The sequence below is a fragment of the Danio rerio genome, chromosome 5 (assembly GCF_052040795.2).
Source record: "Danio rerio strain M-AB ecotype USA chromosome 5, GRCz13ab, whole genome shotgun sequence".
Taxonomy (NCBI): Eukaryota; Metazoa; Chordata; class Actinopteri; order Cypriniformes; family Danionidae; genus Danio; species Danio rerio.
The window spans coordinates 12,120,681-12,135,824 of NC_141025.1; the positions used below are offsets into that span (position 1 = coordinate 12,120,681).

Genomic DNA, 15,144 nt, shown 5'->3' on the forward strand with positions numbered 1-15,144 from the left:
TTTGTTGTTAGTTTTTTTTAAGCTTCAATAACAAACAAAATTGAACCTAAACCGAAACAATGCCAGTGATAGTAAACAGAGCACGTTAATTTATATTATAAATACATATAAAACAGTTAAAAGGGAGGAACAAACATAAATAAATAAAACAAATAGAGCAAGAGGAAACGAGGACTGTATGTATATCCGTGATAAATCCAAAATAATTATAACATATTCTACGAATCTATCCCTTATTGTTTTTTTAACTAATCTAGGAGATATAATAAATACATTAATTATCTTATCTTGACGTGAAAGTTTGTTGTGTATGTTTCGTTAAGTTAACAGTGGAGGGAGCTGTTGCATAGTTTAAGCAATTCATTTTTACAAGACTGGGTGTAAATATATGGATGTCATGTATAACAGGCCTGTAGCCAGCCTGAAACGGGTGGTTCTTTTTTCTGAAAAAGTGGACAGTTTTTTGCTGCTATTCGCCTCGTTTTCTATTCAATTATGCATTTAAGTGATATTTTTTAGAGTTAATCTGGATCAGCTTTTCGGATTGTGATAATGGCCACACTTTTTGCTGATGCACCAAAAATATTTCCTACAATTTTGTCAAAGTGCTCACCGTACTTTTTTAATACAAAGTATTTATTTACAAACTTGCATTTAAACTAAGTTAATCCAGTTTTATAAATATTGTTCTGAGTTTAACAAGAAAATGAATAAACAAATATAAAAAAATACTTATTTTTAAATACAAATTTATTATCATTCAACATTTAAAAAAAATATATGAATCTGGTAAATCTTGTTTTAAAATAAACTGTAGCCTATATGGGCAAATAAAAACTGGCCAGCTCATTCAACTTTTCTCCGTCAGAATTTGGCCACTTAAAGCCTTCTTCTGTCTCTATATGTCACAACTTATGATGGCATAGCAGTCAAAAATTAGATAAATTGAATCATATAGAGTTCAGATTCTGGCCCTGGTCAGTGGGGGGTGGGTGGGTCTTCCAAAAATTAAACTTGTAAAAAAAAAAGTTCAAGCAAAAATTTAAATAATATAATTTCCTAACGTTACACTTTCTTCCCAAACCTTATCTGAGTTTTTTTCTTCTGTTAAAAACACACACACGCACACAATCTATTTTTAAGAATATGAAAAAAATAATAGCCAATTATCTCTATAGCATTTTTCCATGGATGCCAGCACCTGCCGGTTTCCAACATTCTTCAAAATATCTTTTGTCTTGAGCAGAATAAATTAAATCAAACAGGTTTGGAATGACTTGTGTGAGTAAATGGTGAATACAATTTTCATTTTTAATGAATTTTATGAAAAGAATGGAAGAGCTCTTTCATCTTTAATGAGATGTAAGCAGGGTACGATAATAAAAGCTTAATCCCCCTGAAGGACATGGGGGGGTGGGGGGTGGCAATTAATAGTGAGAAAGCTTTCTCTGCTCTGTATCTTAAATAATAATAATAATAATTTAAATAATAAAAAATACAAATATTTGTTTTACCACCCCACAACAGTTCATAGCGCATAATCTAATCACAATAATCTAGATCAGTGTTTCTCAAACTGTGGTAAATGTACCACTAGTGGTACGCAGGCTTCCTTCAAGTGGTACGTGGAGCAATTGCTGAATAATAAAAGTAAAAAAAATTAACCACTTTGATCTAAATTCTAATTTAGGTATGTAAATCAAATTTATATATTTGAAATAAAAGTTAATGTTAAGATTTCAAAGATATATGTTGCATGTATATATTTATTATTTGTATTTTTAAAAATGCATCAAAAATATTATACATGAATATGATGACATAAGCATATATTTACGCGGTTTAAGGAACATTTCCAGATTTTGATGAATAGGCTGCTATATGATAATAATTTACATTAAAGTACAGCAGTTTTCTTTTCACTTTTTAGGATCAGTGCCATTTTTAACTTTTAAAAGCATATTTTAATTTAAACGTTAGCGTTTTATTTATTTTTTACCTGTAAGCACAGTAGGGCTACAGTGTTAATGTTCAAACTATTATTAACGTTTAAATTGGCTGACAATAATAAATATTCCTAATAAGAAGAATTAATCTGCCGTTTTTGAACTGTGCAGAGCTGTAGCTATACAAAATTAGGTCTATATGCTACTGTACTTCAATAGTTATTATGGTGGTACTTGGAGAGACAATTTTTTTGAGGTGGTACTTGGTAAAAAAAAGTTTGAGAACCACTGATCTAGATGACTGATTGGCATAGTAAGTGTTCACAAAACATTTTGTTATTTAAAATAGCCTTTTGGACGCAACTTCTAAAATAGCTAATCAGAGGTTACTGTAGGTCAGAATACACTGAATATCACTCAAAACACTGAAAACACTTATCACATATATGATGAAAATCATCTTTTGAGAGCTGTTTGGACAGAATTGTATGTAGGGGTAGAAAAGGTGCACTTTTACGTTTTAATAATATTCTAGATATATTTTAAATAGATACAGTTGAAGCCAGAATTATTAGTCCCCCTGAATTATTAGACCGCTTGTTTATTTTTTCCCCAATTTCTGTTTAATGGAGAGAAGATTTTTTTCAACATATTTCTGAACATAGCAGTTTTAATAACTCATCTCTAATAACTGATTTATTTTATCTTTGCCATGATGACAGTAAATAATATTTGACTAGATATTTTTCAAGACACTTCTATACCGCTTAAAGTGACATTTAAAGGCTTAACTAGGTTAATTAGGGTAACTAGGCAGGTTAGGGTAATTAGGCATATTATTGTATAACATTGGTTTGTTTTGTAGATTATTGAGAGAAAATATAGCTTAAAGGGACTCATAATTGTCCTTAAAATGGTGTTTAAGAAATTAAAAACTGCTTTTATTCTAGCCGAAATAAAACAAATAAGACTTTATCCAAAAGAAAAAATATTATCATACTGTGAAAATGTTCTTGCTCTGTTAAACATCATTTGGGAAATATTTAAGAAAGAAGAAAAAAAATTGAAGGGGGCTAATAATTCTGACTTAAACTGTACATAATTTTGGTTCACCGAAGCATATATTAGACAAACTAAAATTACTGAAAAAGTTGATTTGATTTGGTCGACAGTGTTTAATTCGCACGATGTAAACTTTTGCGCGCGTGCGCATAATGAGACGAGACTGGCAGCGTGAATACGGCGGGCATGCGGATGGGGTCAGTAATAAGGGGGGCTGAATGGCTCCATGGTTTACTCCTAAGCATAGTATAGTCACACCCACTCGATGAGGAGCTGTTCGGGTGGTTTCGGTTAGAATTTGGGAAACCGCTGCACGCCAAAGAGAGCAGGCGCACCGAATTCCCAAGAACCAAAGCCAGAGATAGGATCACTAATTAGGAATTTCCCTACTGAAAAGAGAACAACGAACCGTTTTCCCGTTTATTTTCCAAAATGGACGCACATAAAGTTTGGCAGAGTTTTTCTGTCACTTTTTGAGGCACATTTTCTCTCTGGAAAAATCAGCATTTTGCAAAACAATAGCGGAAAATTTGGGAATACCACAGTGGGAGAAGTTTCCAGCAATGCAGCAGTTACAGCCACTAACGCTCGGAGCGCGTAATAAAAGCAGAAGTTCTCCTCAGGAACTAGTGCTGGACGGAGGGAATAACAGTTTGGTTTTATAACTTCTCTTCGCCCTCTCCTCCTCTTTTCTCTCCTCAACCTCTAGAGTCTGAAAGAAAGTGGATAAACGACTTATGCGGATAAAATTACTTCCAAACGCTTGAAGTCGAAGGTTTTGGGACCCCGGAGATACAGAATACCCCATCTGAACTTCGAGAGATTGTAAAAGAAAGGAATGCTGAGCAGAAGAGGCGCATGGAGAGATGCTGTTTCTTCTACCATGGATCTAAAGTGCACTTTAGCGGCTGTAGTGCTTTTGCTTATATGCTTGTGTCCAGCTTTCAGTCAAGAACTCAATCCAAAGGGCAGAAACGTGTGCAGAGTTTCAGGGTAAGTAGTAACTTTGTGTGTGTGTGTGAGGGGGGTGTTCTTGGTATTATTCTGCAAAGGCCATATTTGAATAGAAATCACATTTAATGCAGCAGTAATTGATACCAATTAAATAATGTTTTTTTTTTCTGAAAACTAATTAAAATGCGTATTATGACGTAAATTAAAGCTCTTACATTAATCTTTTTGGAAACTCTTATGTGTTGTTTGTGATTTTTATATATTACAAAATGCAATGCAAATGCGACTGACCTTTAAAGCCTTTTATTAAAGCTGATTTCTCATGGCATTTAATAGTAAATGATTGGAATCTGAAGTGTGTCAATCATGCTGTTTCACATCTGGGTCACTGACACACACTGAGAGAAAGGGGGCGACACGTCTGACCACTGCACTGAAGTCGTGGCACAGCTGAGAGACTGTATAAAAGCCTAGTAGAACAACAATTGCATTACTTGGTGTTGCTTCTTAAAGGACTAGTTCTCCCAAAACTGACACTTCCTTTTACTTGTTCCGAACGTTTAGGAATTTCTTTCTTCTGTTGAACACAAAAGAAGATATTTTGAAGAAAGTTGGAAACATGTAACCGTTGACATCCATAGTATTTATTTTTCCGACTATGGAAGTCAATGGTTATAGGTTTCCAGCATTCTTTAAAATATCTTCTTTTGTGTTCAACAGAATGAAATAAAACTTCATTTATGTTTAGAAACACTTGAGGTTGAGTACATTTTAAATTCAGGGTTAGCTATCTCACATCTAAAATTGCACAATAACTTAAATGAGAAAAACACAGATCTTCTGAAGTTTAATAATCTCTCAGTTTACTCAAACTGAAAGACTTGAATGGTCTGTGCAGACTGCAAACTCATCTAAACACAGAGGTCATCAAGGGTGTGACATCCAACCCTGTATCCATGACCTACATTTCTTTCTTTCTAAGAACAGAGGAAGGCACATCACAATTATGATGACGACAAAAAAAAAGTATGAAAAAAAGGAAATGAATAGTTCAAATACAAATTTAAATTCTGCCATTATATACTCATCCTCAATGTGTGTGAAGAAGAATATACTGACTTCTGACTTCCTTTGCGTTTATGGAATAGGACATCAATGGCTGCTTTTTTCCAACATTCTTCACAATATCTTATTTTTTTGTAAATAGAAGAAAGAAATTCATGAAGTTTAGAACTACTTTAGTTTCAATTTTAAAATTGATTTAACATTTTTTGGGTGAACTAACCCTTTACAAATATCAAACTATAGAAGCATTTATAAGAACAAAACAATTATAAATGTACAGTAGAGAGGAAAGAAACCTTGATTGACTTTGCAATGGCTTATGCCACTGTCTGTATTTAGTTAGCAGAAGAGAAAATAACTTATGTGATGAAAATTTCAGAAGGTTTTCTACGCTCAATCTGGGGCATTTTTTCCTTTTAATGCATGACTTTTTTGTGATTTGTAATTTACATTTGCATTTATTTTTTTATGTATACAATTGTGTCTAAAATACTATAGCAGAAATCAATTTTAAACATTAATATGTCTAAATAGTGCCAGTAAAAGTTTGTAAATCTTTTGATTCAAACTAAATTGAAAGTTGTTAATAAAATTGTCATTAGCTATTAGGCGTGAGCCGGTATGAGATTCTGACGGTATGATAATCTTGGATAAAAATATCACGGTTGTACGGTGTTGTGATTACTGCTCTAAAATTTATTCTTTTTAAATGTCTGGGTAAAAAAACAAAAACTTTTTTTCCTCTTTGAACTCAAAATATTTTATTTTGAGAAACATTTATAATATTTTTGAGCAGTAAACATGTCAGGCTAAATAATTCAGATGTATCATTGACTTCTGCTGTCTTCATTAGTTTTAAAAACACTGATTTGTTTACAATTTAAAACAGAATCGTTGAATATCTTTTCTGCTGGAGATATTGTTGTCCTAAAAAAATTTGGTGGTTTAAAAACCATGACTTTTCCAAACCACGGTGCACCTTAAATAAAATTGTTTTCACTAAAAGTTCTTTTGTTGCATAGGGAACGCAAAGGTTCTTCTATGGCATAACCTTATAAACCTTTCGTTTTTGTTCTTCTTAGCACTATTATTTTTCAAGATTGAAGTTGCCTACTTATACACTGCCATTGAAAGCTTTTGGACAGGATTTAAGTGAAGTTCACGTTAAACTAATTTCGAGAGAAGCAAGCGCTCATGACTGACCCAGCTAGCACATATTAGCTAATCGCGATTCTCCAATCAAAGGATCCTAAGTTTCTCTATATATTCTCATTTTTTCTTTTTAAAACTATCTTTGTCTGAAAGAAACCCCCCTCCTCCCTTTCTTCCACCTTTATCTAAAATGGGTGGCACGGTGGCCCAGTGACTAGCACTGTTGCCTCACAGCAAGAATTCCAATGGCTCCGGCACCTCGCTGGACCATCTAGTATTTCTGTGTGGAGTTTGCACATTCTCCCCGTGTCCGCATAGGTTTCCCCCGGGTTCCTCGGTTTCCTCCCACCGTCCAAATATGCTCTATATAATAGACAAAAAAAACAAACCTAAGTCTCAACCTAAGAGTTTTGAGATCGTCCTGAGCTCAATCTCCCCTCGCCCCGCAAAGGAAGGGAGCCCTGGACTCGAGGATCGCTTGAACTCAGGACTCTCTCCTGGGACAGCATACCAAACAAGCTTTTATAAATCATGGGCTGAGTGTGAACTCTTGTAAAAGTCTTCCTTACACAGATGACATGTTAAAACCAATTCCGACATAGGTATTCAAAAAAAGCAACAAGGCACTTTTCAACTACATGGTATTAGGCATGGGCCGGTCTAAGATTCTGACGGTATTGACTTTATTCTAAAATGCGGAAGTGCGCCTGTTTTCGCGATTGTCTTAGAACTTCCGATTCAGTCGCCTATGGGAGAAATGACTAGGAATAATAAATGTCAGAAAACGGTCAAACTACTTGCTCTACAAACAAATGTTTGCATGACTATACAGACCAAGTAGAATAATATATTAAGAAAATATCGAATTGCAACATCAAACAGCGTAACGAGCAGTTTTTAACATCAAAAAATGAATGGAAGTGAATGAGACCGGAAGTCTCAAGCCAAAAAGATTCAAATGGCAGCGCCCACCCATCGGTGGAGAATAAGGTGAATAGGATAACCTTGGATAAAAATATCACGGTTTCACGGTGTCACAGTATTATGCTCACTCCTCTAAAATATATTCTTTTCAAATGTCTAAGTAAAAAACAAAAACTTTTTCCCTCTTTGAAAACAATATACTCTATATTTTTTAAAAACATTTATAATATTTTGGAGCAGTAAACATGTCAGGCTAAATAATTCAAATGAATCATTGACTTCTGCCGTCTTCATTAGTATCAAAAACACAGATTTCTCTACAATTTAAAACATTTTATATATATATATATATATATATATATATATATATATATATATATATATATATATATATATATATGGAGATACAGTTGTCCTAAATAAATTTTAAGAAATATCTTATACATACCTTAGGAACGGTTTTACAGAAAATTTGGGCGGTATTAAAACCTTGAATTTTTAAAACCATGGTATACCTTGAAAACAGTGATCACCTCATGCCTACATGGTAAACAGCATGGTTGCTGTTGAATTCAATTCTGTACGGCTTACATTTGGGGACTTTTACACTGCATTACATACCTAGTATCTGGTACTTTTTAAAATTCCACCTCGGTTAAAGTTTCAAGCAAGACATATGTTGTCAAAACGTGCTGATCACTGATTGGTCAGAGAGAATAGTCACAATCAGCTTCATTGGATTTGCATCACGAGATGCCAAACATACGTTATTTAAATATCCAGCAGCAGCCACTCAAAAACACCATTCTATCAGTAGCATCCATTGTCTTTGTGTTAGGGATGCAGTGAACAATGTCAATTCAGCATCGATATCACAATGTGTGAATATGCATTAGTCACACTGCAGGATGTGCAATGTGGAGTCCGGATTCTAGTTGACCATGTACAACAATGCAGAACACATGAGAAATATGAAGTCATTACAGTTTAACCATAATAAAGGGACCATTTATCTGTTGCTTGTGTTTTTAAGGCATGTGTAAGCATGTTTAAAGCATTTGGGCACAAGGAATTATTAAGTTTGTAGCTTTAACATAGATGAATTGTATTTACACAATTACTAATTTCTGTACCTGTATACTGTTAAGCCTGTTTTACACCGCAAGGGCAAGCAGCGCATGAGCAGAGCGTGTGTAGCGGGTGTTTTTTCGGCGTCCATGTTAACAGATTAGAGCTTTCATACTGCACGCAGAAGCAGCGCAAATTAAAGTGACAGTCCATTGGTAATGACCATAGACTGTAAAATATATGGACGTAGTATCCGTGACGTCACCCATAGGTTTCTAAAGAGCGCAAAAGAAGCCACAAGTAGGTGTGGCTAACCGTCGCCATTTTGTTTGCGCGTCATCACACCCACGGCAGGATACCAAACAAGGGCAAAGAGGCGGAGTGTGAGCGGAGCTACAGACACCTGCTGGCATTTAGCTTGGACCTGGTTCAGACACACTTTACTTTGGGAGAACGCTTAATACTTTATCACCTGTGACTCGTTTGTATTCTGACCACTTGTGCTTGGTTGTACACTATATCAATAAAGTGTTTAGACTTTTACAAACACTGCTGTAATACATTGAGCCAATAAACATTGTTCTTATGACGTTTTTCAACAGGAGGAAAACGCAAATTACTTCCAAACACTTCAGATATAGTCTGTGTTAATTAATGTAAGACTATTGATGAAATCCACCATAACACTGTATGACAACGCTTCAGATGACTGTTCTAGAGCCTACTGCTAATCAATCTGTCAGATTCTGGAGTGCATTACAGCTCTAAATATAAATATAAACGATAAATGATCTTAAATAAAACAAATACATGTATAGAGATGGTATATAAGTATATAACTTTACTCACATGGGAAACGGAGGCCACGTGAATGGTTTGTGAGCACAATTAAGTGCACTCAGCATGCCATGCCATCTAATAATTGTAGGAAACAAGTCCAAAAGGCATTTGACTGTGTAAAGCCACATAAAACAACACAGAAATACGATAAATATGCCGAGGTTAGCGGCTAATCTGCAGGATTCAGCTGTGGTGACGTCACGGCGACCAACAAGACTTAGCTGTCACTCAAGGGGCTACTCCCTTAATTATGCAAACTTAATATAACTTAATATAAAGGAAACGGATGAGTTATAAAAAAATTCACCCCCCTCACAGTTGTCATGAAGGGTAATATTAGCTGTATTAACCAAAATCTTTTTTTTTGTACCAGGCTGTAAACACCTTTTTTTCTGCTGTAAAGTTGGCCATTCTAACAGTGGGCTCAATTAAAATTTGCTCTGTTTTGGAGCCAGGAGCGGCCAGGACTAGCGGAATTTTGGATGAATTGCAGTTTTAGTTACTTCCGTATTGGCTTCCTGAGGGAGAGCGGGAGGTTGCCGCTTGGTAATGACCAAAAACACATTGAATGACAGTTAAAAGTAGCAATTTTACCCAATAAATTCATTAATAATATCCACTGACCCATATATAGTCAATCAAATTAACTTAAACCATTAAAAACTCCAAAAAAAAACAAACAAAAAAAAAAACATATTTTGTCCCGTACTACAAAACCAAATGTAAAACAATTTTATCATCAGTTTTGCTTAAGTTGCACACTTGATCATGTATAAATATCATTATAACTATATTGTATAAATATTCTTATAACTATAAGCGTACATCATCCTGACAATCAAAAACAAAATAACATGATATTTCAGGTGATGGTCCTCTGAGTGCACCTGAAAAGACATGAATGACACTCCTCAAAGCGTGAGAAGCAGACAGTTCTTTATGTTATATATAATTTGTAAAATAAAGATTAAGGAAAGATTAAAGAAAATTAAGGAAAGATTAAGGAAACAGCATAGGAGGAAGTTGCCGTGGGCCTTCATGCAGATGAAAAGTAAAAAAAAAAAAAAAGTGTATTTATAGATAGATAGGCAACTAAATAGAATAGACAGAGATAAATTGAACGTGCAGCAGCTGCCGATGAGCTCTCCATACGCGATGCGCTGCTCACGCACTGCTTGCACTTGCGATGTGAAACAAGCGTTAGGCTCCTTCATTTGTATATTTGCTCTACTTTATCCCTGCTTCTAATTTCTTTATTATATTTATGAAGATTAAAATATTTTAAATGACAATTGAAGCTATCTTGTGAAATATAGCAATAAAAACAGCAGAAAATCTAAATACCTCAATGTAGTTTTTTTTTTTCCACTATCATGCAGACCTACTTTGTGTTGTTGGTTGGTTTGTGTAGCACGGTTGTTTACGATAATGTCAAGCAGTAGATATGGCACAACTATAGCAATGTAGCGATCCAAATCTACTTGAATCTGACTCCATGAGTTCGATGACATTTACAACCAAACCCAGGTGGACATGAACATTGACGTGTACAACTTGCAACTGAGCAGGAAAAATCCTGGTATCCTGACTGATTTGATTTCTTCATTACTTTAATTTCATTCATCATTAATTTTCCTCCGGCTTAGTCCCTTTGTTCATCAGGGATCGCCACAGTGGTATGAACCACCAACTCATCCAGGATATGTTTTACGCAGCGCATGCCCTTCCATGCTGCAACCCAGTGCTTGGAAATATCCATACACACACACACTCACTCACACTCATACACTACTGCCAATTTAGTTTATTCATTTCATCTATACTGCACGTCTTTGGACTGTGGGGGAAACCAGAGCACCCGGAGGAAACCCACACGAAAATGGAGAGGCACGCAAACTGCCAACTGACCCAGCCAAAGCTCGAAACAGCTACCTTCTTGCAGTGAGGCGATCATGCTACAGGCGATCATCAAAACAGACATTACAGCTCAATAAAAATAAAATAATTAGCCCAAAAAAATAGCAGTTCTGTAAAGAGTCTGGGAAAAATGAAGGATCCAAATGCAGCTTTATTTGAGAAATATCTGGCAGGCAAAGGTCAAAACAGGGAGCATGTAGAAAACTCAAAGCGTAGTTAAAGTCACAGGCAAATGGTCGGTACAGGCAGCAAAACAACGTAAACAATGAAACAGACAAAGCACAAGACAGACTAGACAAGGCAGGGAAATTTCTTAGAATTGCTCAATCACAGCTAACAAGACTCAGCAAAGTCTGTGTGTGCAGTTTATGGTCCATATGATTATTCCATCATGAGCTTCCAGATGTACGTGTGTAATCAGGAACTGGTGTGTCTGAGGTGCATGATGGGAGCTGTAGTTAAATGATGGAAGTTGCATTAAATTGACATATGTGTAGTTCTTCAGTTATCTGCACATGCTTGATCGCTGATGATCGTGACAGTTTAACTAGTGTTTTTTTTTGCCATTTTTCAGATGGATCTTGTATACATGATACTATATTATGTACATTAACCTTATATTTTTCAGATGGATATATATACAGTTGAAATCAGAATCCCCTCTGTTTAACGGAGAGCAGATTTTTTGTTCAACACATTTCTAAACATAATAGTTTTAATAACTGATTTATTTCATCTTTGCCATTATGACAGTAAATAATATTTTACTAGATATTTTTCAAGATAAAAAATCTATACAGCTTAAAGAGACATTTAAAGGGTTAACTAGGTTAATTAGGTTAACTAGGCAGGTTAGTGTAATTAAGCAAGTTATTATATATTGATGGTTTGTCCTGTAGACTAAATTATATATATATATATATATAAAATAAATAAATATATATATAAAATAAATAAATATATATATATATATATATATATATATATATATATATATATATATATATATATATATATATATATATATATATATATATAAGAAAAATATAAATAAAAATATATAGCTTAAAGGTGCTAATATTTTGGCCGTAAAATGGTGTTAAAAATATTAAAAAACTGCTTTTATCCTAGCTGAAATAAAACAAATAAGACTTTCTCTACTAGAAAAAATTTTATCAGACATACTGTGAAAATGTCCTTGCTCTGTTAAACATCATTTAGCAAATGTTTAAAAAAGAAGAAAAAAATCAAAGGGGGGCTAAAAATAATAATAAAATGCTTTAAAGTGCTAGAAGCACCAACTGCATATCAATCTGTGATGTTCACAGTAACCCTAGAACTTTTCAGGTCTTATTAGGTTGTTTTGGGGAAAAAAGTGCATTTATGAAAATAAATAAATAAATAAATAAAAGGGAAGATCTGTGGTTAATAAATTACATCCGATTTCTCATAACAAGATTATAATTTTAGCTCAAAATATTACATGAAATATACATGTGTAAAATTACATATGAAACATAGATGGAACGCATTTGTTGCATTATTTTATTCTAAATTTCATGCATTTTACATGTGTTCTTCAAAAAGTGTAATAAAATGGCATAGCAAACTTGCAGATGCCACAACTGAACATTCCAGCGGGCACCTTTATGTAAAAACGACTTAAAAATAAATGCATTAAAAATGCACATTGATTTAATGTCAATTGACTACCTTGATGTCAACGACATCATATTGACATCGAACAATGGTGTCAAAAAATGTCAATAACTGATTACAGTACAGTCCTGTAATTTATTATTGATGCTTTTTTTTTTTTGAACCAATGTTAGATGTAAATTTGACATTTTGACATCAAGGTAGTTTACATGTATTGTAGGGATATAAAATCCAGTGTAAATATGTCATTTGGAATTTCAGCTTTTAGAGGAACAACACTTATAATAAATTTTGTGTTGTTATTTTGGTGGTCAAAAGGACATCAATGTGTGGATGTCAAATAGATGTCAAGGTTTTGTTTAGCATTTTTTATGTGTTTTTTTAAGTGGGTTTGACATCAAAATACCCGATGGGATGTTCAATGTTCTAATAATCCCACAAAGATTTCTTCACCTTAAACCAGAACAGCTGAATTTAGATATACGCATCAGCAAATCATGTATGGTTCAACTTCCAGGCCATTTTAGGGGAATTCTACACAGTGCTAAGCACTCGATAGTTTACCCGATTGTTTAAAAGTTTGTTTACTTAGCGATTACTGGCTCCAGATGTTTATCGCTGTAATTCAGATCAAAATGGAAACCACCAGATACAATCTCATGTGCATTTTCACAAACAGAGATTCTCAGCAACCACAGACGTTGACAGGAAGTCAGCGTGCGTTTTACTAAAGTGCTCAGAATTTCCACACAGGTCTTTATTGTTGCTGAATCAAGTTTGGCCCCCCAGCTGTTGACTGATGCTCAATTTCCATTTGTTTAAGCGGGCTGAGCTTCTCAGTCTCGCCGCGGCGCGCAAGCTCGCTTTGACAAAGAGCAGAGAAGTCAGGGCTGCGGTGTAGATCACGTCTGGGTAAGACACGCACACATAGGCTAAACAAACTGTGACTGAAGCCAGAAAGCGGCCCCCACGCTTCAGAGGAAGCCAAAGTGTGGACAAGGCCTCTCAGAGGTCACATGTGCTGGAATATGAGGGGCGGCATGTGTCTTATATCCAACGAGCACTTAGAGAGTATTCGATTTTAAGGGGAAGCACTTGACGGAAAGATAGCAGGGGTAATTTGAAAGGTTTAAAGAAACGTGGGAAAATAATTTTGTTTTTTTTATGCATGCAAGTCACATTTTTAAGTATTGAAATGCTTGAGTTTTAGGGTTGGTAAGATTCTTTTCAATGTTAAATGGGACCTATTATGCCCCTTCTTACAAGATGCAAACTACGTTTCAGCTCAAAACCCCACTAATAATGTTTCATACAGTGCATAGTGCATCCAGAAATTCTGCACACAATAATCTATAATGACAATGTGAAAAAAAGATTTCTTGAAATTGTTGCAAATTTATTAAAAATAAAAAACCTGAAAAAACACGTGTACATAAGTATTCATAGCCTTTACCGCAAAGCTCTAAACTGAGCTCTGGTACATTCTGTTTCCAATGATCATTCTTGAGATGTTTCATCAGCTTAATTGGAGTTCACCTGTGGTAAATTCAGTTAATTGGACATGATTTGAAAAGGCTTACACCTGTCTATATAAGGTCCCAGGGTTGACAGTGCATGTCAAAGCACAAACAAAGCGTGAAGACAAAGGAATTGTCTGTAGACCTCCGGAGACAGGATCGTCTCAAGGCACAAGGCTGGGGAAGGTTACAGAAAAATTTCTACTGCTCTGAAAGTTTCAATGAGCACAGTGGCCTCCATCATGCTTATGAGGAAGATGTTTGGAACCACCAGGACTCTTCCTAGAGCTGGCCAGCCATCTAAGCTGAGTGATCAGGGGGTGAAGGGCCTTAGTCAGGGAGGTGATCAATAACCCGATGGTCAGGGCCGGCCCGTAGCATAGGCAGCATAGGCAAATGCTAAGGGCGCTGTACATCCAGGGGGGCGCCAGAACTAAGCACGGTTAAGTTGGTTTTGTTCTTGATATTCCTGACACATTCAGTGATATACGGCAATAACTCAAAAACCTCTTTCCCTAAAATGATCTAAAGTGTGTTTCCTACAAAAAGACAAAGCTGGTTATGTTTCAGAGCTGTCTTTTTCTTTTTCTTTTCGCTCGACATTATAACCACTGCTCTGTTTAGCCGGGAGAGCTCGCGTGGAGTGGAGCTCTCAGTAAGGGACCGTCGGATAAGTGCTTATTTTTTATTTATTTATTTTTTTGTTTTTTTGCTCTGTCCTGCGTGTTTTATTTTAAACACAACTAATTTCCTCTTAAATGAACACAAACAGTTACTAAAGTAGTCGAATGCTTCATTCATTCATTCATTTACATAGATCTGTGCATTCTTACATTAACATCTCTGTTATCAAACAAAACACAATGAGAGATTCATTTGCTGCTCTTCACTAAATAACTATAGTAACTTTAATCAATATGCAAATACAATTAAAAGTTAAATAGATTTTATAGCTTGATTTAATTTCTGTATAAGCCATTGTTTTTAATAGGTTAAACCTTTCATTTTATTGTCAATATTTTCTAATGTTTGCTATGTAT

At 34.9% G+C, this 15,144-nt stretch overlaps 1 protein-coding gene across 1 annotated transcript in view; it reads left to right on the plus strand.

Moving 5' to 3' along the window:
• The first annotated feature begins 3,301 nt into the window (after nt 1-3,301).
• scarf2 (scavenger receptor class F, member 2) overlaps nt 3,302-15,144 on the plus strand; it is a 75,950-nt gene continuing 64,107 nt past the window's right edge. Inside the window, exon 1 of the mRNA XM_087253159.1 lies at nt 3,302-4,001. Coding sequence (XP_087109285.1) covers nt 3,847-4,001 — 155 coding nt within the window. The 5' untranslated portion in view covers nt 3,302-3,846. The remainder of the gene's footprint in view (nt 4,002-15,144) is intronic.